General features: G+C 39.1%; 3 protein-coding genes across 5 annotated transcripts in view; 1 reads left to right on the forward strand and 2 right to left on the reverse strand.

Moving 5' to 3' along the window:
* Window positions 1-10,534, reverse strand: part of LOC130689902 (uncharacterized) — a 28,533-nt gene extending 17,999 nt beyond the window's left edge. For both annotated transcript variants that reach the window (XM_059495708.1, XM_057512843.2), the window contains exon 1: window positions 10,248-10,534. The gene's annotated coding sequence lies outside the window, so the exon portion shown is untranslated. The remainder of the gene's footprint in view (window positions 1-10,247) is intronic.
* Window positions 10,535-19,271: 8,737 nt separating this feature from the next.
* On the forward strand, window positions 19,272-20,774 carry LOC130689835 (ribosome production factor 1-like). The gene is made up of 6 exons (XM_057512766.2): window positions 19,272-19,540; window positions 19,599-19,832; window positions 19,908-20,061; window positions 20,146-20,228; window positions 20,298-20,485; window positions 20,547-20,774. The coding sequence occupies exons 1-6, from the start codon at window positions 19,364-19,366 to the stop codon at window positions 20,719-20,721; spliced, it is 1,011 nt and encodes a 336-aa protein (XP_057368749.1). The 5' UTR covers window positions 19,272-19,363; the 3' UTR covers window positions 20,722-20,774.
* Window positions 20,775-23,291: 2,517 nt separating this feature from the next.
* On the reverse strand, window positions 23,292-26,893 carry LOC130689836 (uncharacterized). 2 transcript variants are annotated; one of them, XR_009421366.1, is made up of 13 exons: window positions 26,752-26,893; window positions 26,342-26,601; window positions 25,731-25,885; window positions 25,546-25,667; window positions 25,376-25,426; window positions 25,142-25,295; window positions 24,998-25,111; window positions 24,714-24,807; window positions 24,318-24,640; window positions 23,995-24,094; window positions 23,658-23,904; window positions 23,546-23,595; window positions 23,292-23,429 (listed from the first exon to the last, which is right to left on the reverse strand). XR_009421366.1 is itself a non-coding variant. In XM_059495964.1 (13 exons), exons 1-13 carry the CDS (start codon window positions 26,842-26,844, stop codon window positions 23,371-23,373), a joined length of 1,839 nt encoding a protein of 612 aa, XP_059351947.1. In that variant the 5' UTR covers window positions 26,845-26,893; the 3' UTR covers window positions 23,292-23,370. The 2 variants fall into 2 exon arrangements, 1 of the variants encoding a protein (XP_059351947.1); XM_059495964.1 differs by having other exon boundaries at window positions 23,546-23,601; window positions 23,984-24,094.
* Between the last annotated feature and the right edge of the window lie 816 nt (window positions 26,894-27,709).

Consider the following 27,709-nt stretch of genomic DNA (forward strand, 5'->3'; position numbering starts at 1 on the left):
TCTTTTTTTTTTTTATTATTATTATTATTTTCAGTCATCCTCAAATGTCGTTTTTGTTCGCCACCAAGTTTTCTGACGGTTGGCCAAAAAAAAAAAAAAAAAAAAAAAAAAAAAAACTTCTTGAAAACTTGGACAACACAAAGATAATTTGGACTTGAAGCCATTAGAAAGTTGATGCCTGTTTAGCCCTAGAGACGGAACGCAAGTTTCTTACCAAAGACGATGGACAACATCAACCAATGATGATCTTATTGCAAGTCAAACGGTCGGTCCCAACAATGAAAATCAGTGGGGGGGGGAAAGGACATTGCTGTTACTAAACAACAGGTTTCGTGCTCGTTAAATAATAATAATAATAATAATAATAAAAAGAATAATAGCTAGGGTGAGGGAAAAAAAAAAAAAAAAAAATTTACTCAATGAAAGACCAAAGTTATCGATGATTCGGCAACAAAGTCTTGTTCCGGATGCACGTGTGAAAGGACTAGGGTACAGCATCGTTTTTTTTTTTGTTTTGTTTTTTTTTGGGGGGGTTTTGTTTTGTTTGGTTATAATGTCTCTCCGGAGAGCAGCAGCAGCAGCCCCGGAGTTTCTAACTAAAAAAAAAAAAAAAAAAAAAGGCAGCCTCTGTTATGTCTGACAGCACGTTTTGCCTCATGAAGAAGATGGAATTGGGTCGCATTCTATGTGTAAGTCTTTTTGTTTGCTCACTTGTTTTTTTTTTTTTTGTTTCGTTCTTTTCTATTCGCCCCTTCGCTTTCCCGCACGAAAAGGACGCGGCATTTATTCTTTTCGGAATAGAGCAGCGTGCTGAGAACAAGAATAGCAGCCAAATTCGATCTGTCATCATCCGATTTTAATCGTAGCCAACAAAACCAAAAAAAAAAAAAAAAAAAAAAATTCGATAAAAGATGAGACAAAGGCCAGCGTTTCATAAACGTGCTGCTGCTGCAGGCCACGAATCGAAGGGGGTTCTCTCTTTTTTTTTTTTTTTTTTTTTTTCCGAAGCGGCAGCAAACACATTGCCTTGTCCCTTTTTGTTTCCCCTCTATTATTCCAGATGATCGGTCATTTGTAAGGAAGAAGACTGCCGAGCAAGAAGAAAAAAAAAAAAAAAAAAAAAACCACACACGATGACTGTGTATCGGATTCTTCTGGCCCGTCAACAAGCTCGTTCTCCGATAACAAAAAAAAAAAAAAAAAAAAAAAAAATATCTATATATACATATGTATATATAAAAAGAGGGAGAAGGCGACAGAAATAAACATCACGACACAATAAGAGAGAGAGAGAGAGAGAGAGAGAAAACAAGATTATTTTTCTTTCTTTGATGCTGCGTGAATGCAGTTTCTGCCATATTGAATGCGAGTAAGTTGGCCAGCGCTAATGATCTTGATTCTGTTGGCTCGTTTGGGGAGGAGGAGGAGGAGGGAAGCAGCTGCTTGGTCACGTCGTAAAACGCTCTACGCCGTGGGATTCGGATGCAACTAATCAAAACACATTGGGTTGAACGCATCAAAAGGTGTGTGTGTGTGTGTGTGTGGCAAAAGAAAAAAAAAAAAAAAGATGGAAGAGAGGAAAAGGTGGGCGGTGGCGCAACGGTTGAAAAAGAAGAAGAAGAAAAAAAACTCGGTTGTCACGATCCATTTTTACATACTCGAATGATTTCCATTGCCGTTAGACCCAGCGCTTTAGATCTCTTTTGTGAGCTGCATGTTCACTTTGCCGACCTTTTTTCTCGGCTTATTTTTCATCTTCTTCTTTTCCTCATTCTATTCAACAAGAGGATTCGATTTTCTATTCTTTGTGGTCAACTAGAGAGAGGCAAATCGAACAATAAAGAGCCCAAGAAAATTCAGAGGAGGCAAGAAGAAAAGCATCGCTTACATTGGGCCAAAAGATGAAATGACCCGAAAAATGTGGGTCATTTCGATGGAGTTTGGTTTTTTTTTTTTTTTTCTTTACTTCTTCTTCTTGGTTTTCCACGTCAACGGAACAGGGTGGGTGCATAGCTGCTGGCCAAGAAAGGAAACTGAGAGGCTTCTTGATGGATTTTGCCTTTTTGGGGTCCGTTGATTTGATTAAAAAAAAAAAGTGGGAAACGAGAAGCTCAACTTTCGGTTCGAAAAGAAGACGAGATGTGCGTTCAATCAGCGGACAGCGTAAGGAATCAATCCGCGTTTAGGCAGATCCCATCCTCACCCACAAGAATTTCGTTTATTTATTTATTTTTTTTTTTTTCCTAATCAAGCGTTTGGGAAAACGCAATTGACCCAGTCTATATGAAGCGCAATCCGACATCGTATCAACGTTTCTTACGCGCACCGACATCACACAGCTGATGTCGTCCTCGCGAGTAATCGCAGTCACTTGGTTAACGACTTTCAGCACAATGTGCCAGCAAGTATTTTGCAGCCGGAAAAACGAAGAAGCCCTTCCATTTGTTCCTCAGGCTTTTACAGACCATTTACAGAAACTGGCGGCTCTTTATTATTAGGTTTTTTCATGTTTCGTATTGCGGAGAGCACACTCGGAAATGGCTCCCCCCCCCCCCAAAAAAAGAGGGTCAGCAAAAACGGGCATTCGTCAAAGCTGATTGAAAACGGTTCAACGCTTCCGGTCAAGCTGCAATGGCCAAAGAGCCGACAAACGAATTGGGCCCCGGCAACAAAAAAAAAAAAAAAAAAAAAAAAAAACGAGAAATCTGGCCAGATCAAAGGTCACTAAATGGTACTCGTTTTTGGTTGTAGGAGGAGGGTCTTCGAACGATTGAGTTAGTAGTGGAACAAGTCCACGTGTTGGCGTAGGCAATAAACGGACCGGAATCTTGGCCGAAAAACGTTATGGGTGTAGGGACGTCGTTATCTGTTGGAATCGCATTGCTCGTAACGAGTGGAGGCCAACAAGAGTGCCAGCCAACCATTCGGCCTGTGTTATAGACAAAAGCGTATGGGACTTCAAATAGAGTCGGAGGTCGTTCTCAATCGTCTGATTTGTGTAACAAGATTTCGGAACGTGCTCAGACCATGAAGAAACCTATTTACGTTCCCGGCGTCTGTTCCTTTTTCCTCTCTCCAATGAGAGAATAGTAGGAGGGGGAAGAGAAAAGAAACTTTCGCCGAAAGAGAGAGAAGGTCGTCGGTGTAAAGGAGATTGATCACGTTCGCGCTGCTCCCGACACTTGACGACATCTTCAGTGGATCTCGTCTAGTTTGTTAATTGTATGGCCATGCATCCTTGCGTGCATCTATGCTGCCTTTCTATTAATTTCATTTTTCTTTTTTTTTTTTTTTTTTTTTTTTTTTTTTTTTTTTTTTAAATAGTACACTCTATGCGCACACTTTAGGGAGAGAACGAAAAGGCATGGGAAAGTATGGAAAGCACTTTTTGTATCAACCCTTTTTAGACAGCAGTAAATGGAGTGGCGCAGACTCTGATGGAATCGGCCGATTATGGCGCAACGGCCAACGGTTTTGAATTGGCGGCCACACGAAACGATAAAAACCTGTATGTATACCCTTTGTATGGTGGCCGTCTCTATGAAAACAAAAAAGGGGCAAGAAGAAGAAAGCTTAGCCGTACGATCTTTCGTCTTGTTTTCTATCTCAGTTTTTTTTGTTTTTGTTGTGGTGCATCACAAAAATGGGTGGGTGGAAAAGCCAACGAAAATAAGCAGTCTACACCTCCACACACACACAGACACACTCACACACAAAATGAAATAAAAGCTGGTTTACTGCAACACGGTCTAACTTGTGTAGCGGAAGAAAATAAAGGTGAGATAATAATAAAAAGAAGAAGAAAAAAAAAAAAAAAAAAAAGGCTTCGCTTATCATCAAGAATAGCTACAACAGGTCTGGCCAGAAAAACCGGGGCAGCACTCACCACCACTAAAAAAAAAAAAAAAAAAAGGACCAGATGAAAACGAAACAAAGAAGACGAAGAAGAAGAAGAAGAAAAAAAGGGGGAAATAAATTGTTTTTTATGGGACTTTTACATCCCCTGTTGGGTGGGCACCTCACTTTTGCTCTGCGTCCCTTAGCTGTTACCTTTTGTATCTACCTGCAGTTCATTAGAGCTACCTGTCAGCGACAGGGAATAAAATATATGTAAAAAAAAATCCGAGCTTTCTCTCTTCTTTTTTTTTTCTCACTCAACAGATGGGGGGGGGGGGGAGAATAAGAAAGAAGAAAACGGGACAGATACAACGTGAATTACAACCGCTGAAACTCGAATGCAATTAAAAGAAGAAAGAAAGAGGAAACTCCTCCCCCGCGCGCCTGTGGCTAGCCGACAAGTGATAATCTATCGGGCTCAAACGTTTGTGGCACACAGAAGGTCAACGAGGTGCAAAAAGGGGATCCATGCTAATTACAAACTGTGATCTCGAAAAAAAAAAAGTAAAAATACAAAAATAAAGCAATGACCCAACTCCAGGTGTTTCACGGCAACCCTCCAGATGACGTCCAGCACGTCAACGATTCATTTTTGTGTTGCCCATAAAGGAAAGTAGTGAAATGCTATCAAACCGGGAAGGAATAGAAACTGAGCAGTTGAAACCCGAAACTAATGAATGATAAGGGGTCGAAAGACAGTAAACGTTCAAACAAGCATCATTTTTCTTTTCTTTTTTTTTTTCGTATATATATAAAAAAAAAAACAAAAAAAAAACAAGGGTTGTGTAACGCTTTAACTAGTTTGGTCTATTTGATTTTCCTAACTGCTTAAAAAATTGTGTTGTCTTTTTTTTTTTTTTTCACACGATGTTGTCGAGGGGACACGAGGGGGGTGTGGCGTTTGAAGAATAAAAAGAGAATAGGCAAAGTGACGGTTCTTGTGAACGGAGACACTAGATACCGTTCCCACACCCTCCTCTTTTTTTTTTTTTTTTCTTCCTTTTAATTTTTTTGTGCGTGTCGAATCGAAACTAGGGATGCCGACATGTTACCAGTTGACGCACAATTCTTCCAACTTTTTTGCTATCGGATATTTCTGAGAAAATTCGGAATTAATCCTCTGGCCGTCTATGTTTCGCAAATGTTCATCCTCTGCGTCGTTATTTCACATCTCGAGGTTTTCTTTTTTTTCTTCTTCTTCGTATTGAACCACCACAATCGTCTAACTGGAAACGAATAAATAAATAAACAAATAAAATGTGACGCATTGGGGTAAATGACCGAAGTTGCGCAGCAGCGATCTCGGGTCTGATTTTTTTTTTTTTTTTTCTTCTTCTTTTTTTTCTGAGTTGTATTTCAACTTTTTTTTTTTTTTTTTTTTTTTATATGGAACAATCGCCTGAACGGTATTCGACGATTGCGGTGTGTGTGCGTACACCCCAAATATACAAGGGAAAAAAAAAAAAAATAAAAATAAAAATAAAGTACTGCTATGCCTGACGGGCGAACTAGGAGACATCAATTTAATCGATCTATTATCCGCATGCACATTTGAGCGCCATCGATTTTTTTTTTTTTCTTTGGCTTTTGCTTCCCTCTCTCTCTCTCCCTTCAACGGTTATTTCTTTGCCTTCTTTCTTTTTCTTATCGTTCCCCGTTTTTTCTTCATGTTTGCAATCGTCCATTGATGGACTCGAGTTCAATGGCAAATACAAGCCGAAATTGCTTCACTTTCTTCAGTTGGTTTCGTTCAAAAAAAAAAAAAAATAAGAAGAGGACACACAAAAAAAAAGGAGAAAAAGGAACACATCATAAATAAGGCGTTAATGCACTAGAGAACAATAGAGAATGTTCAACGGGGGGGGAGGGGGGGTGGTTGGATAAAAAAAAAAAAAAAAAAAACTTCAAAGTGGTAAACCCATAGGAAGTAATTACATTGTTCCGGGTAGTTGGGATGAAGAGGACATTACTGGTACATTTCCCAGTGTGCTGCATCACGAAACGCAAGAACAAAGAACATCCTGTTGAGAAAACTTTGAAAAAAGAAAGAGGAAGAGAAACGATCAGCGAAACATTTATCGAAATGTTTGACGAAAATCGGCTGAAACTGCTGCCTTTCTTGTTGTGGAGAAAAACAGACGCGTATTGAAAAAAAAAAAAAAAAAGAAAAATAGGAAAATGGTTAGTTGTTTCGTGCGTAGTGTTGACTGGTTATTGGCCTTTTACTGACAAGAGAAAAAAAAAAATAAAATAAACCACAGTGTGTATGTCGGAGAAATAAAAAACAAAAAAAACATTAGCAGTTGTTTTTCTTTCTTCGGCTCTATGGTTATTCTGATGGAGAAGGGCGAACGAATGCCGTCGGCGTCCTAGCGTCATGGATGGCCAGCCCTTACACACTTCAGCTCCGGGCGTTACACACATACATCCCAGTCACAACCCGAGGCTTAATTGCAGAGCGAGGGGGGGAGGAGGGGAGGCCCGTCACACACAGACAAAAAAAAAATATAAAATAAAATATAGAAAAAAAAAAAAAATAGGAGAGATAGGAACGAAGGGGAAGCTAGTAGAAGGGGAGAAAAAAAAAATGGGAAAAGAAGGATAGAAAAAAAGAAAGAAGGGGAAGCAAGGGATAGATAGAGAGAGAGAGAGAGAAAGGAAGAGAGAAGAGGAGGAACGGAACGGGGAAATGAAGCCCTTATTTTTGCCCGCTCATATAATACCCCCAACGAGAATTTACGAGCGAATACGCTAGCGGGGGCGACCTCGAAGGCTCTAACCGAAGAACTTAAAAGAACAAAAATTATAATAAAGAAAAAAAAAAATAAATAAATAAATAAAAAATTTTTTGTTGGCTGGCCAGGCACGCATGCCAACCTCCGGGATAAGACGTTCGCCGCTTTAGCGCTATGATCCTGATAAATGATCTTCCGGGACTTGCGCACAACAGCGCGTGAACATCAATGGAGCAAAGCAGCACAGACACACACACACACACACACGAAGTAAAAAATAAATAAATAAATAAAAATTATAATCTCCAAACGAATATTTTTTTTTCTTTTCTCTCCGTCCCTCCTTCTTATTTCATGTCTGGCGACACTTTTATTACGGGAAGAAATTGAAAATCCCTAAATGAATGTCCTCAGTTTCCGTGCCGATCGGGAAACCGGTAACTTCATTTAAACTATTGACTTTATGGGCGGGGTACGCGATAGAACGCGGGCTGTATGCGGGGACACTACGATAGGAGGAGACAAGGTCGGGACATTTCGAATACCAACGGGAAAAGAAAAAGCAAAACAAAAAAAAACAAAAAAAGAAATAAAATAAAAATAAAAGCCTAGCAGCGAAAGCGGGTCCAGCTGTCAGACCAAAAAAAGAAAAAAAAAAGAAGAAAAAAGATGTATGTACATTTATAAGAAACAGGCGATCTGATGGACAGCGGCCAAAATCAGATTCCGGTTTCCACGTCGCTTCGGGTGCAATGCACTTGCCTTTTCCCTTTTTTTTTTTTTTTTTTTTTTTTTTATTTCTTATTCGTTTTTCTATCGACCTTCTTTTTGAGTACAAAAGGAAAGACCAGCATCACTTTCATACAACAGACGATTAGTCCCGCCAAGTCACAAACGATTCCAACATCATACCTTTTGAGCTCATCAACAACTTAGCCCCTCGTTGCCTTAAAAGTCGCGTCCATCTGATTGTCACGTTTTGCATATTCCCCGACAAGTTTTGTCAACCCGTTTTCACAGCCAATCTGGTTGCCAAACAAATTTTCTTCGATTTTTTTTTTTTTTTTTGTCTGTTAAAAAAAAAAACAAAGCTGCTCTATCACCGCCCGTAACAAGCTAATTGGGAGCGCTTCACTAAACGATGATGTCTCACGAAAATGTAAGCGTTTCTGTTGTTGTTTCGAATCGTTTAATTGCTTTTTAGTACGTGAGCCGGATTGAAAGAATGTTCGCCGATGGTACGACCGTTTCCTTTGTCGGCCATTTGTTACCCCCGCAACGCCTTTAAAATCGAGAAAAAAACAAAACAAAAAACAAAATGTTGGCTCGACTACATCATCTGGCACCCATGACTGTATCAACCGTAAAACCATCATTCGTTGCAATTGCCATCATCAGTATAAATTTATTTTTGTCTTTTGGTTTTTAAAGAGAAGAGGAAAATGGTTGGATGGGAGGCAAGAAGCGAAAAACAATTTGAAACTGCAGGCCAATAAGCAATAATATTCGAATGGAACCAGAACAAAGGGAAGGTTACCGCTTTTTGTCTTCTTTCTATAATTACTATCATAAAGAAAGGTAAAAAAAAAAAAAAAAAAAAAAAAAAAAAAAAAGGGACGAAAACCTTAGAAGAAAAACAAAATAAGGAACGAGCGCTCTCAATTGCTAGGAGCAATCGCACCTGTCGGAATGACAACCAGACGGCCTAGCTTAATGGTAATTTTTTTTTTTTTTTTTTTTTTTGAAAACGAAGAGAAAATTGAACAATGCTCACTATATCCCCGTCGCCAATCATCCAACTTGTCATGCCCTCTAATTCCCAAACTATAAACCTTTCCAAGAAGCCCCTTTAACTTAAAAAAAAAAAGGGAAAAGAATAAGAAAAAAATAAGGCAATATTTTTCCGTCCAAAAAGGAATGCCTTAACCTAATCCGATCAAGTCCAAGCGTCTCATTTTCACTCAACTCAACAATAGCAGAGTTACAATCAATACGTTGACCCTTTGCTGGTTTTAGCTCACAATGACAAAGCAGCTATGCAAAACTCAATTGCTTAGGTCTCCAGCGGGAATATGGTCTCAGTAATATATAGTCAAATAGAGAAGAAAAAAAAAAAAAAATGCAATTCAAAATGAGAAATATTACAATCAATTACGTTACTGTCTAGACTTGCTTGTGGAGTTCACTTTAGCGGAAGCCAAATGGGAAAAGAAAAAAAAAACAAAAAAACTTTCACGTCTACGCAATTTCGAGTTTATGTCCTCATTTTACAAGGGGAAACCACAGACATTAAAAACAAAAGCGAAATGCATTCCGATGATAACGACTCACTGCTTTCACTACCCTAATCCAAAACGGTGGAGACAATTAATATGTATAGCACAATTCGCCCCAACTTGCAGGGAGATGAAAATAACATTAGTTACGCTATTTAAAACAGAATATGGAAGCGCTTCTCATCTACGAATGTTTCCCATTTCGATTAGCGCATGAATGGCTGGAAACGAATTGTTTCAATATTTATAGCACGCCTCGTGTTGCTCTCCAGATCTTTTGCCGAGTTTCTTGTTGGGGAACGAAAAAGAAAGAGGCGAACGTATTTGCCTATTCTGTTAGTGGAACCTAAACAAACATAGCGTCCAAAGTGATATGTTCAGTTCACTTTCTAGGAACGTGGAAAACGCTCCTCCATTTATCTGCCACGTCTCTTTTGGGCCCTGTTTACTAACATATTGATGCTTAACTCTGTTTGTGTACACAAGAGTATATACATACAGACACACACACGTTTGGTGACGATTCCTTATCGTTGTTGGAAAATACACATGCAAAAGACGACAGCAACTCCACCCACTCCTGCCACATCGCAAGTCCAAATGCATCGGACCGGTAAGCTGAGAAGGTGGGGTAGCACACCACAAGCAGTGACAAGCAGGCGCTTTTAACAAGCAGTTGCATGGCAACTTGTTCTAAAACGGATTTTATCGACTAAGCAACCAGCAACAAAACACTCGGATACGCACGATCACGATCGTCCATGTACAAATGGAAGCAGATTTTCGCAGAGCCAACCCATCCGGGTCAGTTAGATCCACCATCACGACTGATCAATAGAGCGCACCATCATCATTTTTTCAATTCATTTCTAATGTACAAAATGGATTGAATGGCTCAATGAATACCGAGAGCTCATCCAATCAGTTTCGTTCTATTTTTCAAGTTTGTCTTTTTTCCCCTTTGAAATGCATGATGAATCGGAAAACGGAAAGGAAATAATTAATAAGCTAACGTTGCGAGCAGAACATTTGCTCCCGTCTCTGTCGCTTTTCTTATTTAAGAATTTTCTGTTCAACATCGAGAAGAAGAAGAAGAAGAAGAAGAAAACAATCTCTAATTGGAAAAAAAAGTTATTAGCCTGCACGGCACACTTGTTCTCAGAGTCCCTCATTTGATCAACAAAAGTTAAGAATACATTGTATTTTGGCTCTTGATAAGGCATTTCTTTCTCCCTTTTTTGTGTGTGTGCTTTGGACTTCCTTGTCGAAAAGGTGTTGGGAAAAACGGCTACTTTTTCCTGGAATGACTTGACACTTGACACACACGAAATCGTCTTACCTTAATCAGAGACTCTTGGGGGACGACAGTGGTAAACAGCGATCCGATTCCGCTTGATTTGATGTTCAAATTCCAAGGTTTTGATCTTTCCTTTCGTTTAAAATATAAGAATCAGATGACACAGAACCGTCCGCAAAGTCTTCAACTCGAAACGTTAAACACTTCAAAAAACTTGGACGGCTACGATCGTATAAGTTAAACAACTTGAAACTCCACCTCGCACGCAGACGAATAGGAAACGGTAAATGTAAGGAAAAAATAACAGACAGGCTGTAGTTGTTGGTCCGGTGTCTAAGGAATGACTGAGCCAGCTAAAGGGAAAGCAAGGCAGTTTTACACTGTGTTATAGTGTGTGTGTGTGTGTGCAGTATACGTCCTGCAACACTGCCGCTCCGCCCTAAAACTTCCACGCCGTAGCTAGCGGGTGTCTATATACCTTGAAGCTGCAGAGAAACCGAAAAAAAAAAAAAAAAAAAAAAAAAAACTGTTCGTAGAGCAAAAAGATGGAGGGACCAACAGCCCCGGCGGCGTTTTCCACCAGGTATATGCTAACCAGTAACAAAGCACTGACTACTGCGGAGGTATATATCAAGGAGACTCTGTCCTTTCTCCTACATTTTTTCATTCTTCTCTCTTTATTTTATTTTATATATTTTTTTCCCTCTCTTTTATTCACGTCTGCTCATGCACGAAGAAGGACCAGAGAAATGCCGACATAACACACGGTACTCCCTAACGGTTATGATTGGTAAACATACCTTATTTTTGGCGTGGATAGCCTTTACCTTCATCGAGGTTATAGACTGGTAGGCTGGCCGTGCCAAAGCCTGAAAATAACACGCGAGTATCGAGTATTTATAGAAGACATACTTGACAATGGCGAACGAAAGTTTATGAAGATGCGGGCTGGCCAGCGTTGCGTAGATGCGCGGCGGCAGAAGTAGTTGCATTTCAATTCTCGTTCGAAAATCCCTTGATTATACAGTCCATGTGCTAGTAGCTATTGTGCTTATCCAAACATGAAAATAAGACAGCCAGACGAAGATTACTGGACAAAAAAGCATCTCGCCATAGAGAGCGACGAAAGAATCTCGTCTTCGGCAAAGCTACGAATAGAAAAAAAAAAAAAAAAAAAAAAAAAAAAAACTATTGGAATCTTCCTACACATTTGGTTAGGAAAGAAAAGCATGTGTGCGCAATCTTGAAAATCAGCCATGCACTCATGGATGATATTACAAGCTTAAATGAAATCCCATGACATATACTGTACCGTCGGGTGGGATTTCTATTTCTCCCCGAACATCGTGCCTTAAATCGCAACAGAAAAGGGGATAAGAAGAAGACTAAGAAAAGAACGAAGGAAAAAAAAAAAAAAAAAAAAAGGAAATGTTCAAGTGAAGATTTCGGTGACGTTTTCAACGAAAATCCAAAGGCTCTTAACTCCAGTTCACCGAATCAGCTTATCTAATATGAGTTTGAGTAGGACTGGGTCTCTCAGCACTGTATCTTCGCTTTCCATCAATTCGAAAAGTTATACTCCCATATCTGCCATCAGCGAAAGTTTCAATTGACAGAACTCGTTTTCAACCATTTCGATGAGGAAGCAGTTCAACAAATCAAATTGCCTCGCAGGAGACGTTTTTTTTTTTGTTAAACAAAGGTGAAATCGGTTAACGATTACACCTCAACCTTCGAGCAAGCATATTTGATTGATAATTGCCAACCGGTTTTTCCCGTGAATCGCGCCAGAAGCTTGTACAATTTTTAAAATCATTCTTCAAAATATGGGTATTCAAATATTCCTGAATTCGAAAAAAAAAAAAAAAAAAAAAAAAAAAAAAAACGAGTCTAATTCGAATCCTCCTATTCGCTCGAGGCAGAACATCTAATATTATTATTTTCTAACTTTCTGAGTTCCATCTTTTGTTAGCTCCAGGTCGTCTCTTTCTACGTACATAGGGGAGGGGTTGAGGCCAGCAATTGCTCGACAAAGTATGCCTCAACTGAATTTAAAAAATAAAAGATTTTCGTAAGGATCTGAGATTTCTCTTTAGTTAGTCTAACATGTGATTACTTCCATTGCTCTCCAGTCGAGGGGGTAGCATCGGATTTTGAAGCTCAATCAAACAATGTTTGACGTCTAATCCCATGATGTGACCTACCTGTAAGCAAGGCTGAAGCAGGGGAGGACTTATTTCTGGTAGCATTGATTTATCGGAAACGTTAATGGTTGATGAGTAGATTAATTACGTCGCTATACAGATAAAACAATCAAAAATTTACGGCAACGCACATCAGTTTGTCCTAAATACGAAAAGACTCGGTTCACAAATTTTAGATGGTTTGTCGTCGTTTGGAAACGAACTGTGGAGCACTAAGAGCGACAGCATTTCCCTACGTCCGTCCCTCCCCTTTTTTTTTTCTTTATACACAAACAGGTACCAATACGTGTAGATGCCTATGTAGATGTTTTTTTTTCTTCTTCTTCTTCTATGTTGTTTTGTTTTTAGTTTTTTTTTCTGGTATCCATTAGAAGCCATCGCCGTGCGGTTTTGAATACATCAACTGCTGCACCGGTCATATATATATTTGTATGCAACGACCGCTGCTGTTCAGAACGCAGCCCCCATGTAAGCTGCAGCTCAATGACTATAATTTCCTTTTGCCTGCCTCCTTGGATGGCGCTCAGCTAGTCTTGCCCTACGAATCGACGATGAAGGATCGGCTTGACACGGCCTGTCTTTTTTTTTTTTTTTTTCTTCTTTCTTCTTCTTTCCTTATCCCAGTGTGTTCTTGCCTCCACCTCCCTGAGCATCGAGTGATTACATTTCTTGCTCACTTCGATCCCTTATGGCGCATTGATGAATAACGGCGAGTCGTGATGCCTGGGCGTTACTGGATGGACTTTTCAGTGGCCTTGATCAGTAGAATCGGTGGAGATGCTACTTTCCTGCGCATTTACCTTCCCTCGCTCGTTCCTTCTCTCTTTCTCAATCTTTCCTTCCTCCGACGAGTCAGGGCAGACCATCTCAATAGCCCTCGCTTGCATTCACGGTGTATCCGATAATCTACATTTGATATTATTGGTTTCTTCTTGATCTGCCCTCTCCCTCCGGCCTGCCAACAGTGTATTTCACCACTCGCGACCAGCTGTCTGTATCGAATCGGTATTGCCCTTTGGGGGTGGAGTTGAAGAGCCACAAATACAATCAAGCAAATTCCTCGTTAATGGCTTGTAGGATGTATCGCTACTTTTTGTAGCCATGCCAAAATTTGCCAGCACAAAAGTACGCTTTATAAAGGAAATCCTCCTTTTTTTTTTTTTAGTGAACCATCTGTGATGTCTATTGGTTAAAAAAAAACAAACAAACGTGTTGGTGTGCTTCATTTTTCCTCATTGATTCGCCCCCGCCAATGCCTCGAAAATATGAGACTGGAACGATGGGGTCAGAGTAAATTTCTGTGTAGGCAAACTCAGAAAAAATGGCGCTGCGTTGAACTTTTCAAGCCATCTTGATATCGATCGAGACCTCTAATTTGTATTGAACGAGTGGCAGCACAGCCTACGCGAGGAAAACAAGTTATCATTCCAGGGGACTGAAAGACTGCAGCAGCAGTGCTCGGCAAGTTTGTCGATATTTAGCAACATCGTGACGTTTCTACGTTGTAATTTTTCGAATCACAGCCAGTTCTGTAATACTTTATATGCAACTTCCGCTGAAGCATTATTTGCTCTGCGTTATCTGTTTGCTTCTGATCCATTTACACGTATCTGGCGAACCCGCTGTTATTGACCGTTTTTACAAGGGTCCCACACGTGAGTGATTTCATCGTGAAAGTTACTTATATATTATATTATATGAACGACTCTTTAAAAATAAAAATAAAATGAAACAAAAATCCAACTTTTTCAAATAACGCAAGTACGCTGTATCAAAGTGGGGAAAACTCTTTTTGTGATCAACAGCAGAAGGTCACCTAATAAAACGTGAAGATAATGTAATCGTTGTTACTTTTATTGCAGCATGCTATCCCGTTTTTTTTTTTTGGGCATCCTTCCATGCTCCTTGTTGCCTGGGATGGTCAGTAATTAGTTCAGAAAAAAAAAAAAAAAAAATGTTAAGGCCAATGAGAGTGAGACAGATGGATGGGGAAGACGAATAGAAAAAATGGATGGTAAAAGAGAAAGGGAAGGCTGAAAAAGGAAAGAAGCGTGACGAGAAAAAGAACGGGGCACAGATATAAAGAAGGAATTATATTGTGAGCAATGATGTTATCTCTGTTCTCCAGCTTTTCTTTAGACTATGGCTAATAATCTCCAAAGAAAGCGGAAGAGAGCATACGGAAAGCAAAGCTAGGGCAACTCTCCACAAACAATATTGTTTGTCTTCGCTCTATACGGTAATGGAGATGAAGGAAAAAATCCTTCAGCAAGCCGTCGCCATGATGGAATTAGCCAGATTATGAAGATGAGCTGACAATAGGGCAAGGTACAAAATCTGGCCAAGTGTAGATAAGTTTCATCGCCCAAAGACGCCAAAACGTACTAGAAATATCAAGTCTCTTTTCCTTTATCTACGACAGTAAATTTGCTTGCTATATATATACAGCACCGTTGCCTTCTCTATTTGTTTTCGTTAAGAGATTGATCTGTCGTGGAAAGCGCCAGCCTCTCCGGTACGTCTTCTGTACCCACCTAGACAAAATCCGCGATCAGCGGATTATAATTCCCACCGAATGTTTTTAAGTTTGGCGTGCCTCATTTCGCCATTTCTGCCCATGTTGTTGTTTGCTCATTTTGTTGGTTTCGACTCATTGAGGGCGAATTCTAACAAGAACTGCCCGCTAATAATGGACCTAACGTGACGGTGGAATGAACCTCCCAGTCGAACATATGAGGCACTGTTATTCTAATGGCCAGGACAGAGAGGCAATAATAAAAGAACAGCGGATTCGCGCAATGCCGGTAGCGAGTAAACGGTCTTCCAACTGGAATGAAAACATTGGTTTACGTAGCAGTTGTTTGCCTCTCGCTTGAATGAATCAAGCTGACCAGGTGACATGCACTCGACGTCTGTTCCTTTTTCCCACCTACAAATGCATATTAAAGACACACGGCGCGTTTCACTATTCCATTTGACCACGGACATATGGCTAGTGGCCCCGAAACCTTTTATCCCCATCCAAGTCGGTGGCTCTTGGATCCAAAACCAATTGGGGTTCATTCACCATCTTGCCCTGTCATTCTAGAAGCAGGCTTCAGTCTCCGTCTCTTTTAACAACATGTATGCAAGGAAAATAAAAATAAAAAAGAAGAGGGGAAAGAAAAAAAAAAAAATAAAGGAAGCTAAGCTGATGCTTCTTCATCTGCGGGGTCAAATAAGTCGAAGGTACTGAAGACCAGCGAGTTTAGAATTCGTCACCCTCGGCTGACAAAGCCGCTCTCAAGGGGAAGATTTTAGGTAGAAAGACAGCAAAGGATGGGAGGTAGGTAGTAATTGAAGGTCATTAAAGTATCAACTGGGCACTGAAGTAAACTAACTCTATGAGATTCCGGATTGAAATCTAAGGTTAAGCACGAAAAGAGAAAAAAAAAAAAAGAAGAAGAAAAGAAGAAAAACAGCAGCCAAAGGTTTTAACGGTCTGTCGTTAATTTTTACGACCTTTTGAAGAGCTTTTTACGAGCAGTGATTTCTCTGTTCAACGCTTCGCGTTTCCAAAATTATGATGGAATGTCATCGGACCAATATAAGATAACTACCATTGCCTGTAATGGACAGTTATTGACGGAAGCTGGCATTTTATTGTAGCCGTCATTGGCGGAAACAATTCAAAAGGTTTTCCAAGTTTCCTACCTTTTTTTTTTTCTTTCTGTTTTTCTCTCTCTCTCTCTTTTTTTTTTCTTTTTTTTTTTTTTTACAATAAGTCAATTTAGATACGGTGTTGGAAAAATACCCGAAGCTGACTGGACTGAAACCTTTTCTGGGTTCGTCGATGGAATATTCACAAAAATATTACCTGCATTACCATCCCCCCTCACCAATAATCTGTTCAATTTTTCTACCTTGGTCGACACACCCAGAAAAAGAAAAAGAAAAAAAAAAAAAAAGCTCCCCAAAAGACTGTACTGCACACCGCCCAAGCTTTGACTGAATAAATCCATGACGAAGGCCTCCCCCTTCCTCCCTTTCCCTTTCACGCTGATGCCGACACCTATACAAAACCTTGACAGTGAATAGAAATAGTATTCTTTCGCCACGTTTGTTCCGGTAAGGTTCTGTGAACGTCAATCGGACTTGAATGGTTTTCTCATTTGCTCCTGCAAGAAAGACTATTTCCTTTTTTTTTTTTTTTTTTTTTTTTTTTTTTTTTTTTATTTTTGTAATGGAACATCTGTCTCAAACATCTGAGTCCAAACGGAAAAGGATAGGGTGGGGCGGAAGACGTCGTGAAGGAAACGCGCTTTAGGTCAGGGTTCACGCACAGCTTCGCAGCTTTCGTAATTATGTCCGCATTGTAATAACCACGCCACGTTTCTTGTGTCTCCGTCCTTTTTTAATCTGTTTTAATACTTAAACATCTTTTGGCGATTTGAAGAAATCAATCGACGACAAGCCTCGCTCACTGCGAGGCTGTAACTAGTTTCTACCGTTCTCTAGTCAAGTTTCACCCGTGGGCGTTGCAGCGCTAATGGTTACTTGTAAATAGCAAAAACAAAAAATTGAAAATGAATTAGCTGTCATTTTCAGTCGAATGCGCTTCATTGTTGCGATGGGCACCAACGAGCGAAGACGTTTCATAGACGGAACTTCACTAATGAATAAATCATGACTGAAAAATAAAAGCCCGATATTATAATTGGTACAAACTGGAAAGTTTCGAAGTTTTCTCAACGAAACAATGAGCTTAACCTGATGAAAAGCGACAAATGATGGAAGATTCATTTACACCGGCCATGTAAAATGAAAGGGCGTCTATGAGGATCATGATTGGTTTGGTTGCGAAAAAATGTGTGTAATAACCAAGGAAAAGCTCATTGTGCATTAGTTCTGACCCGTTTTGAGATTTGCGTGGCAAAGGGAAACCTTGTTAGGCTGCCCCACGTGCGCCATTGTAATACTGTCCAATACGATGCATTCCGTTTTTTGTTTTATCGTCAGGAACAGGCCGGGTTGCAGTACATAGAACGAGCCAACATTCACCCAGCGACTGCAACTCATATTTCACCATTACCAGTATGGCTTTTAAAGTTGAGAGTAAGGAAGTAAAGTGTACGACAGATGGCTAGATGTAATTGTCGTAGCATCCAATCCACCAAAGTTCATAGTCTACAAAATATCATTCTTCCGAATGGCGTTGCCCTGTAGTTGGCTGTACAGAGTCTAATTAAAAGGCGCAACTCCTAATGGCAAGTGTTGTGAACACATGCATTAAGCGAGGATGAACTTAACTTAATAAACATGAAAGTTATCTAAAGTAAAAAAAAAAAAAAAAAAAAAAAAAATGATTGATTTTTTTTTTTTAGTACAGTATTGGCTGTTTATTGGTTGAATGCCGTCAACAGGTTTCACTTGCTTCCCTAAGCAATCTTACACAGCAGAAGAGGTCAATAATATAGTTCCAACATTTTACAGTGTATGTGTACGTACTTGTGTAGTTGTTGGCATTACGGGCTATTTGCCTAAAGCTTTCTGGACGAAGGTTTATGGCGGTTAAGTTAACAAAAATTTGGCTATGGGTAAATGTTAAATTTCTCTTTTCGAAAAAGGTTCGCCGCCTCTCCTCCCTCTTTTTGAAATCCTTCTGTTAGCTGTGTTGACCTTTTTTTTCTCGTTTTCTTTGTACCACGGCGAAGAGCCGACCGTATTTGTTAATTCGGCGTTATTCTCAGGCAAGTCAGGAACGTCGTTAACCTTTGTCCACCTTCGCTTTGTCAATGGTTATTTGTAACGGCTGTCGTTCAAATAACCCATTCAGTGGTGGGCTGCAATCGGTCCTCGTCTCTTCTATACGCTGTAGCCTGAAAACAGAAAATGCGACGAATAGTCTAGGTTTTCCGCAAATTCCTCTAACACGAAACTCGAAAATTGTTTAAACACGTACGATTATTTTGTACCATAATTAAAATGCTAAATAACACGCGTATACCGTTCTAAGTGAGTACCCAGCGCGGGGTGGGTCATTGGCCGATCAAGTCACGCACATTTGTACGAGTGAATTTTTGCGAAAGATGTCTAATAGGATGTAGAATCATACAGATATAGTATTCATTGACTTTTTATCAAGAATGTCACGAATCTCGATCAGACTGTTTTTCTCAAATGCTGGTGGAGGCGTCATCGATATACCTTTGCTAAAAAGCAAAGGTATAACTAGATATAAGCAATTTTACTTTGAACGGAGCCCTTTTATTTTTCATGACTTTTCCCCTCATCACCACTTTATAGCCAATTAAAAATATACGAGGACTTGTTTTAATTCTGCCCAAACTAAATGCCTTAAACCACTTCAGTTAGCGGTTGATCAGGACAATGTCAGTGTAATTATCGATGCTTAGCTCTCGCTTTTCGTATCGTCATGTGGAATATTAAAAAACAAAATATTGTAAATATTTTTTTATTAGGTGACAAGTGTCACACCGGGGATGTTCTTCAAACAGCATAGTGACACCATTACAAAAGTAAAATACAATTTTTTCGATTTGAGTACTTTGCCGGCTTCGGGCCTTCCTCCAGTTCCCCGCTTAAAGGCAATAACTTACACTTTTTGCCACCTACTGCTGGTTTGTGAAACTAAGTTGAACTGTCACTGCACAATTTTTCTTCTAAAACAATCAAACGGGGACATTATCTCGTCAGTTAGAACTAGATGATTGAGCTACATTTTTAACCATTTATCTACTGTTTACTTTATATCACAATTAGAAATTATTTTATATCTTAGAATACAGGCTTTTTTGAGCAATCGCTAGAGGACGTGAAGTTGACAAAATGCTGTCGTCTGCTTCCTGAGTAGGCTTGACAATCGTGTCCTAATCTTAACACACGCACGTGTTAAATTAGTGTGGTTAGGGATTTCTGTATCAGGGCTACGCATTCAGTAAATTTAAACCTGCCATGGAAAATCCAGAGAATTCCGAGAATGCTGAAGTGCTAGTGAAGCCTCCCACTTTAACAGCGAGTGATCGCCTTGCAGCGAAAAAACGATTTCGCACACAGCGGAGACTGTCGACAATGAAAAACAAGGTTTTGCGGAATGCACAGTGGGCTACTTTAAAAAAAGAAAAACGGAAGGTTACTGTTTGTATGGATCACATTTTAGGCCTTCAAATAAATATAGAGCATTTTATAGGTGAAAAAAGAAGGTCAAAAACAGAGGAAGAAGGAGGCTGAAGCTTTGGGTGATAAGGCACCCCCAAAACAAATTCCACGCACAATAGAAAACACAAGAGAAACTGACATTACCACGGTTGATCATGATGATGAAGAAGTCACATTTGACATTACCCATGATGAATATGAATCATATTTTTCAAAAACTTACGTGCCTAAAATTTTGATAACATCTTCAGACAATCCTCATTCAGTAAGTGTATCACTATCTGGAATCATTTGGATGGATATAATGAAATATTTGAAAATGAAACTTTTTGAATTCCAGAAAACCATTCATTTCATTCGTGAATTGACAAAAATTTTCCCCAAATCTGAGTGCCAGTGGAGAAAGCGTTCTAGTGTAAAGAAAATGATCCAGAGTGCTAAAGAAAAGGATTACACTGATGTTGTAGTGGTCAATGAAGACAGGCGAGTTCCAAGTAAGGGACAATTACATTATTTGAAAATATTTTTTCAAAAGATGTAATCAATAGTGTACTTCTTTTTTAAAATGTATTTACCAGACGGGATGTTGGTGTCCCATTTGCCGGATGGTCCCACTGCTTACTTCAAACTTAGCAATGTCAAATTGACAAAAGACATGAAGGTATTTTTTGCTTTATAATTCCCTTAGGTATTTATAATGAGGCTATCTTGGTCATTTTTGTAAATCAAGTACAAGAACATCATCAAGGAATTCACTACTCACAGACCAGAGGTTATTCTGAACAATTTCCAGACCCGCCTTGGTCAGGCTGTGAGTAGAATGTTAGCATCTCTATTTCACTATGACCCGCAATTTAAAGGTCGTCGAGCAGTGACTTTTCATAATCAACGAGACTACATTTTCTTTAGACATCATAGGTTGGTAATCTTTACATGTTCTTTGGTCATTTATATTGCTGCAGCTTTTTTTTTTGCATAGGTATGAGTTTAAATCTCAGAAAAGGGCTGCATTACGCGAATTAGGTCCTAGGTTTACTTTACGACTAAAATGGTTGCAAAAAGGAACTTTTGATACCATCGAGGGTGATTATGAATGGATTATCGCAGGAAAACGACATGAAATGGAAACTAGCAGGCGTAGATTCTTCCTTTAACAGTCTATAACACTTTGTGCTGGGAAAAATTGAATACACTTCTGTGTAATATACGACACAAGAGCATGGTCATTATGGCAAGGTTTTAGTGCCATTATTATCGCCAGCACCTCAACCTTAGAGGTTATCCAGCGCCCGGACCTCAACCTCGGATGTTATCCAGCTCCCAACCCTCAACCTGGGATGCCATGCATCACCCCGGTACACTAACGCGCGATTAGAAAAGCTATCTCGCTCGGCTATTTCGAAAGCTATCTGTCAAAGCTATGTTGCCGCATGGCGGGGAATGAGAGAAGCGGTGTAATGGAGCTACGAGATTGGAATTGTGGCACCTTGCACAGGGCCCTAGCGCCTCCTGGTCTCTGGCTAACTAAATAATATCCTCCGCCAAAATACGCTCTGCAAGATATGGAACGTTTTCATAAGGGAACGTTCCATTGGACATGATCTGCTAGGTCCAATAATTTTTTCGATTCAAATTCACGGTAGGTAGCTCCTAAAACGTTTAACGTTTTTAATAAAGGCGAGATAGGCGTGATGTCACTGGACGTCTTATTTGAGGTTTGTCTTACATGCGGACGTTCTGTGGAAATTTTTCTGCTAGAAATTCACAGTGCAACATGGTATATACAGCCCATAATTTCGCTCTGAATTCTCTTAATATGTACACATGATGCAATTGTACGTCGTAATTAGTGTGAAAGCACTGGAACGTTCTGCTTCAACTACTGTTTGGAGACCAAAGCTTGCTCGCCCGTCCACTCTTAAGTAATTTCGCACATAATTACACCCCTTTCTTTGACCGCAGACCCTCTCATTGTCTATGCCCGTGAAAACGCCTGTTGTAGCTACTCGTCCTCCTCGTCATAGTTCTGTTCATTTACCCTCTCACTCTCCTCCAAAATGCCTATTGTAATGGCCCGTCGGCCCTTTCGTTGTCTCTGTCCGTCCTCCAATTCAGTTCTGCTCTCCCAAACGCATGCTGTAGGCGCCCGTTGACCCTTACATTGCGTCTTCCCGCCCAACACCGCACAGTCTCTGTCCGTCCACCCACTATGCCGAGATGCTGGGCCAATAGGACATCGAAGGGCCATCTTCATTTTCGTAGCTGCCTACGTATTTGCCACATGGAAGGAAAGAAATCGCAACCGAATTACGACAGAAACGGACCTGGAGAACTTGCGGGTGTGCATTACCCCACTAACAATATCCCCTTATTTTTTTTAATGTGTATTCTTATCTTTTTTTTAAATTTTTTATCTAACTTTATGCAATATTGTATTGACATTAAAAAAAAAACTTTGCATATTGCATTTTTGTTGTTGTTTTTCGGTTGCATACAAATAGTTTGACGGTTTCTTATTATTTTTCTGTAAATGTTTCCGTATTTTTTAAAAAACTTTTCCATTATTCTTGATTTGCCATATCCCAAACATATTTTTAAAAAGTCATATAGATAACAGTGAATCATAATTCTACTAAATAGGAATTTTAAATTTAAAAAAATCTTGGATGGGCACGCAATATTTTTTCTTTTTCTATTAGGTTTGTAAGTGATATTCTTGCTGTTTATGTAATATTACTATGGTCAACCGAGATCACAGATAAAACTAAAAATTTTAATCTGGCTGTTTCGTGCTGTACTTCGTCGTATGTGTATCTGATGTACTTCGTCTTTGCCTTTAGTCGACAGTGGTAAACGAAACATGGAAAGGTAAAAGTTTTTAAAGTTGACAGATACGAAATCCTCGCTCAATCTGCCAATAAGAAATTATTTCAAAAGCTGGAAAGCAGTAGTAGGTTATTTACAAACTGCATGAATGTGGTGCACTGGTTTAGTGATATGATTCATTTTTTGAATGTAGGAGGCCCCGAGTTGAAATCCCGGATGGGTCTTACGCTTATTCAATATTACTCTCAATCATCACTCATTCTATTTATATGAAGTAATTTTCTTCGACATAATATCGCGTACGGCTAGTGAACTGTCTTATCATGCCTATTGAATTGATAAGATACCTAACGAATTTGTGTATCCCACACCATAATCCTTTTTCATTTCACCGTTTTCGATTTATGTTAGAAAACACGAGCCAGGAGAATCCGTGTAAGGAACTGTGAACCTATGCCCCTTCGTCTCCTCGTACCCCACCAACTTTCGTCCCACAGATTTCTAGGAAAATTAATCATAAAAACGTAGTTTCCCAAAAGTGTCAGACCGATGCGTTATTCTGTTTTATTGGCTGGATAACAGTCCAAGAATGGAAATGTGCAAAAAAAAAAAAAAAAAAAAAAAAAATCTTACTTCTATGTTTTTTCCCCTTCTAATATATACATCACCGCACAACAAATCCCCTATCAAGTATCCCCGATCTTATTTCTTTTTCCAGGAGTGCATGCCGTGTCCTTGATTTCTTGGAAACCGGAAGGAGCCTAGAAATGGATTTCGTGATTTTTCAAAATTTTCTTAATGCTGACGTTCGGCAACGTCAGACAGATATGAATTTAATTTTTGTAAGCAGTTCGCTAGATACTCGCAGTTTGCAAATTGGATGTTTACCCTACCCAAATTTCAAACAACAATATATTTTTATACGTTACAGCCCGTTGCCATGAAATTGGCTACATTAAAAAAAAAAACGTCAAGCACTATTCTTCAGCCTCTGGTTCGGGATTCACATAGATAGCGCTAAGAGATGCGCTGTCCCCTAGCAAGCACAAAGAATACAGAAAATTAATTTAAAATTTATATAAAATATATAAGCTATACTAATAATAATAACTTTTTCGACCAGAAAATTTCTTAAGTGACCATAGCTCGTACCCGATTCACTCGATAGCGCCAAATGGGAAGAGGTTGAAAACGCGGATTCACTGCTCCTGCAAAAATGACTAATAATTAGCACTGTTTCTGCTCTGTGACTACTCGATGTAACCTGCAATGAAAACACGGCGGGCGATGGAAAACTGAGTGGTCCTGTAGGCATTGATGAGATTTTTGTGGATGCGAGGATGCTGAAGATTCCGAGACCAAAATGGTGGTATTCAAGGGGTCAAACGTTGACGTTTGTTGATACAATATCACCGGTGGTCGATCGAAAAGGCTTCGACGGATGAATGGCATCATCATTCTCGGTGGAGCTGTGCTAGATATTGATCGGATACATGTGGCTTCAAGGCAACCTGTCACAATCAAGATAAATAATGCCTCATGATGACAGTGTAGGCGAGTCCTAAAATACATGTTCTGAAAGTAGAAAACTAGTTGTATACTTTCCATTTTGTAAGTTGATGTCGATTTCTTCATAGATATGGCTTTCATTATTGTCTTTCGGTGCAGTAACAAGCGAAATTTCATCCTGCAGTTCAATACCTGTAGCATAGAGCACGATTAAGAAACATAAAAGAAAGATGGTTTATGCGTCAGCAAACATAAATTTTCCATAGAAAAAAAAAATGAAAGATGATCCAGGAAGCAACATTCTTTTTGTCTGAAAAATTATTCCGCAAAAAAAAATTACGCTACACTGTAAGCTGTGTAGTTTACTCGTATTTCAATTTCAGGGCCATTGTACTTGCTGATTAGACCTACGTACTTTGCATGGAAGCGAAACCAGCTGACGAAGACCGAGTTGTACGGTTGGTTGAATGCCACTTTTCCAGACGACGGGTTTGGTCCCAGTGACGGATATCACATTCTTGATCCGGGACTTTGGTTGCACTTCTGCGGCGTCCATGTATTATCTCCATTCGTCGATCTTCAAAGCCAGCTATATGGCTAAATGTTTCCACAGGCGGTGGTAGCTCGACTGTGGATAGAGGTGATCTTGCCAAACTCAGATGACCGTCCCTCGTCGGGAAAGAATGTGCCCAACAGTTTAAACATAAGCGCAAATACTCATTGTGGAAATTTCCCTTCCTTTAATTACAAATTTTAAAAATAAAACCATTCTCTGTTGTAATATCTGTTTTGTGATATAATGCCGACTTACCAAATCCAAAGGAATAGTGCGATTATGAATGTTATCAATATTGCGCTGCCTATTAGTACCCAGCGAATGATGGCAAAATTACTTGACAACTGAGCTGTGAGCAATGAAACCAAATAAATTTTTGTCTGTTTCGTTGATGGTAGAAACTTCAACAACATTTACAACAGAACAACCAATACGGTCACTCTCTTTCTACCAATAATCACTTCTATATGTCTTTAAATTCTATGTTAGATACCCTATCTTCTAAAATAAACCATCTAGCGAATACAATATGAAAATACCTGAGGGGACAAGCGAACATTCTGCCAGGAAGCCTTTTTTTGTTACATCGTCCATCTTAAAGGAACTCGCCGTGTATCGAATAAGGATGCGGTTGGAAATTATGGTCAAATTTCCTTAATAAAGTTGATGAGTATAAAATCTACTGGAATTGTGTAGTAAATAAATGGTAGTATTAATTGCAAGCTTGCCTGGACTGTACCGGCCACAGAATCGACCATCTAACGCCATTTTTTTAATATCCTCATGCCATGACATGATGTCCAGGGATCCCGACCGACAAGATACGACATTTATTGCCTGATTTTAAAAATTCTGTTATTAAGTTTTTGCTTTGCTAAATAATTAGTTAGTAAAAATATCCAAAATTATTGCTCGACCTCATCATAGATAGGACTAGGCAATTCAAACTGCTGAAACCTGATTTGCAACTAGAGGGTCAATTATATGAATTTTTTTTAATGATATCAACGACGAAAAAAACATTGGATTAGTCAAGTAACCAAAAATCATGTTTACATACATATATATTTTTAAAACTTCTCCTTACATTATTCTCCGGTAGCAATGTAATGTTCCACTCACACACCACTAATGGAATGTAAATAGGGAATCCTGGTGAAGCTAAGATTATTCGAGTATCCTCTGCCATCAAGTACGAACGTGAACAATCTAGGCAAATACTATATATATTTTTTGTACGATTCACCGTATTATGTAGCACTTTAAACTCACCTCCGCATTCAATTGCCAAAAACTGACTGCAAGGACGTAAGATTGGGAAATGCCACCGACAATGGTCAACAAATTGTTCATCACCTCGACAGTAAGCGCTAAGCCCGCTAGAGTTCACATGCAGACCTAATGTTTCTTTTCGAATGCCAAACCATCTGTTAACATAAATTTTAGTTTAGAACAATTTTAAGTTTGCCCGGAAGAAATTTACTGAAACACAACAAAGTTTATCAGACTAATATATAAAAATATGGCAAAGCCGGTCTAGCTTCCCCTTGCTTTTGTGAGATATCTTTCCGTAATTTACATCGTTTTCAATTGATTATCCATAACGGAATTCCACATCAAACGGCACAAATCGAAACAACGGAATTCTTTACTGATCAATTTCGTGCAAGTAAGACTAAAGAAGAACTGTTGGTCTGTCTTAAAAATGATGCAAATGACCAGAGCAAAATATTACACTTTCTGAATCATCAGATAATCTTTCAGTTTCTTACCTAAGTTGCATGTGATATTTGATGAGAAAGAAGAAAACAATAATAAAATCACATAAAAAAAAGTATCTGTAAATAAATAGAAATGTTCACATAAATATATATTAGGCCTACTTGGTTGCTGTCATGAATCCTGACTGTCGGCAAATAACATGAGCTAGTTGTACCATTACATCCTTCTGGTTAGGTGGTTGATCATAGCAAATTGGTGAAGATGGACCTTGATTGCTTAGAAGTCCCAATTGGCTTATCCATGGTATAAATACTGGCCCGTCTTCTGTTGGCTGAGTTTGAAAACTGAGATGGAGTGGCACTTGATTTAGCAAATCTTCTTCATTTGTGTTTCTAGGTTGCCTTTCTCTCGTCTTTAGTTCCTAGAAAAAAAGACCAAAAACCAATCAGAACATGAAAAAACAAGGAAGAAAAAAATTTGTAGTAACACAAATTTCTTGGGTCGACAAGTAGAATGGAAATCTTGATATTATTAATCTAATTCTACTGCATACTAACAGAAAAATAAAAACCTTAACGATTGCAATGTTTTCTGGAAAAGCGAGCAATTCAGCTCGATTTATCGCCGTTGCAAATGCAATCCAAATGCCACACTTGAACAGCATACTCCGTGCAATAAATATCCGTGTCCACAACTGTTATACTACTGTCAGTAATATTGGGGATATTAGGAATATCGCTTATCGATACATCGTATCGGAAAACACGAATGAAACCGATATGCATATATCATATCGGAAAATCAGATATATGCATATGATACCGATATTTCGCACCGCTGTCTACCAGTAAAAGATTTCCAAACGCGGATTTCTCATACAATTAAAAATTTTTTTTTTAACTCATGAGGAATATATTCCTCTTCTTGGAAAAGAAGTTGAGGAATATGCTAAAAACCATCTCAACCTAAATTCACCTCCAACCTCCTTCTTCCTGCACTCCAAGTGCTTAGCCCATTTACATTACTATCTTCCTCGATGTCTTCTTTTGCTGTCTTCCGTAAAGCCCTATTTATTACCATTTTTATAAGGAATGAACAGTATCGAAACATTCATTTGCTAGGCTTGAGCCTCTGCCTTCCATGCATGTTTCAGTCGCTCTACACACTTGCCCATAGAAAATTGCAATGTTTTTGCACTGCATCGTTATATAATCAACATTATTTGCAAATCCGATATATTGGATTGATGTTTGGGATACACCACTCGACATATCTATAGCGTTGTATTTTATAATCAAAATATGTACCTTAGAATAACAGCTGACGAACAGATATTTTTGGGTTCAAAGAAACATTATTGGGTTCAATCCATATGGATTGATGCGTATCATATTATAGAGCACATGACAAAAAAAAAGTTTTCTAAAAAATAAATATCGTAATGGTTACATCAATACATTGTAACATTTTCTACGAAAATCAATACTCTTTCATTTGGTTTCCTGTATATTAAATGTCTGTAGAGGTCT

The sequence above is a fragment of the Daphnia carinata genome, chromosome 6 (assembly GCF_022539665.2).
Source record: "Daphnia carinata strain CSIRO-1 chromosome 6, CSIRO_AGI_Dcar_HiC_V3, whole genome shotgun sequence".
Lineage (NCBI taxonomy): Eukaryota > Metazoa > Arthropoda > Branchiopoda > Diplostraca > Daphniidae > Daphnia > Daphnia carinata.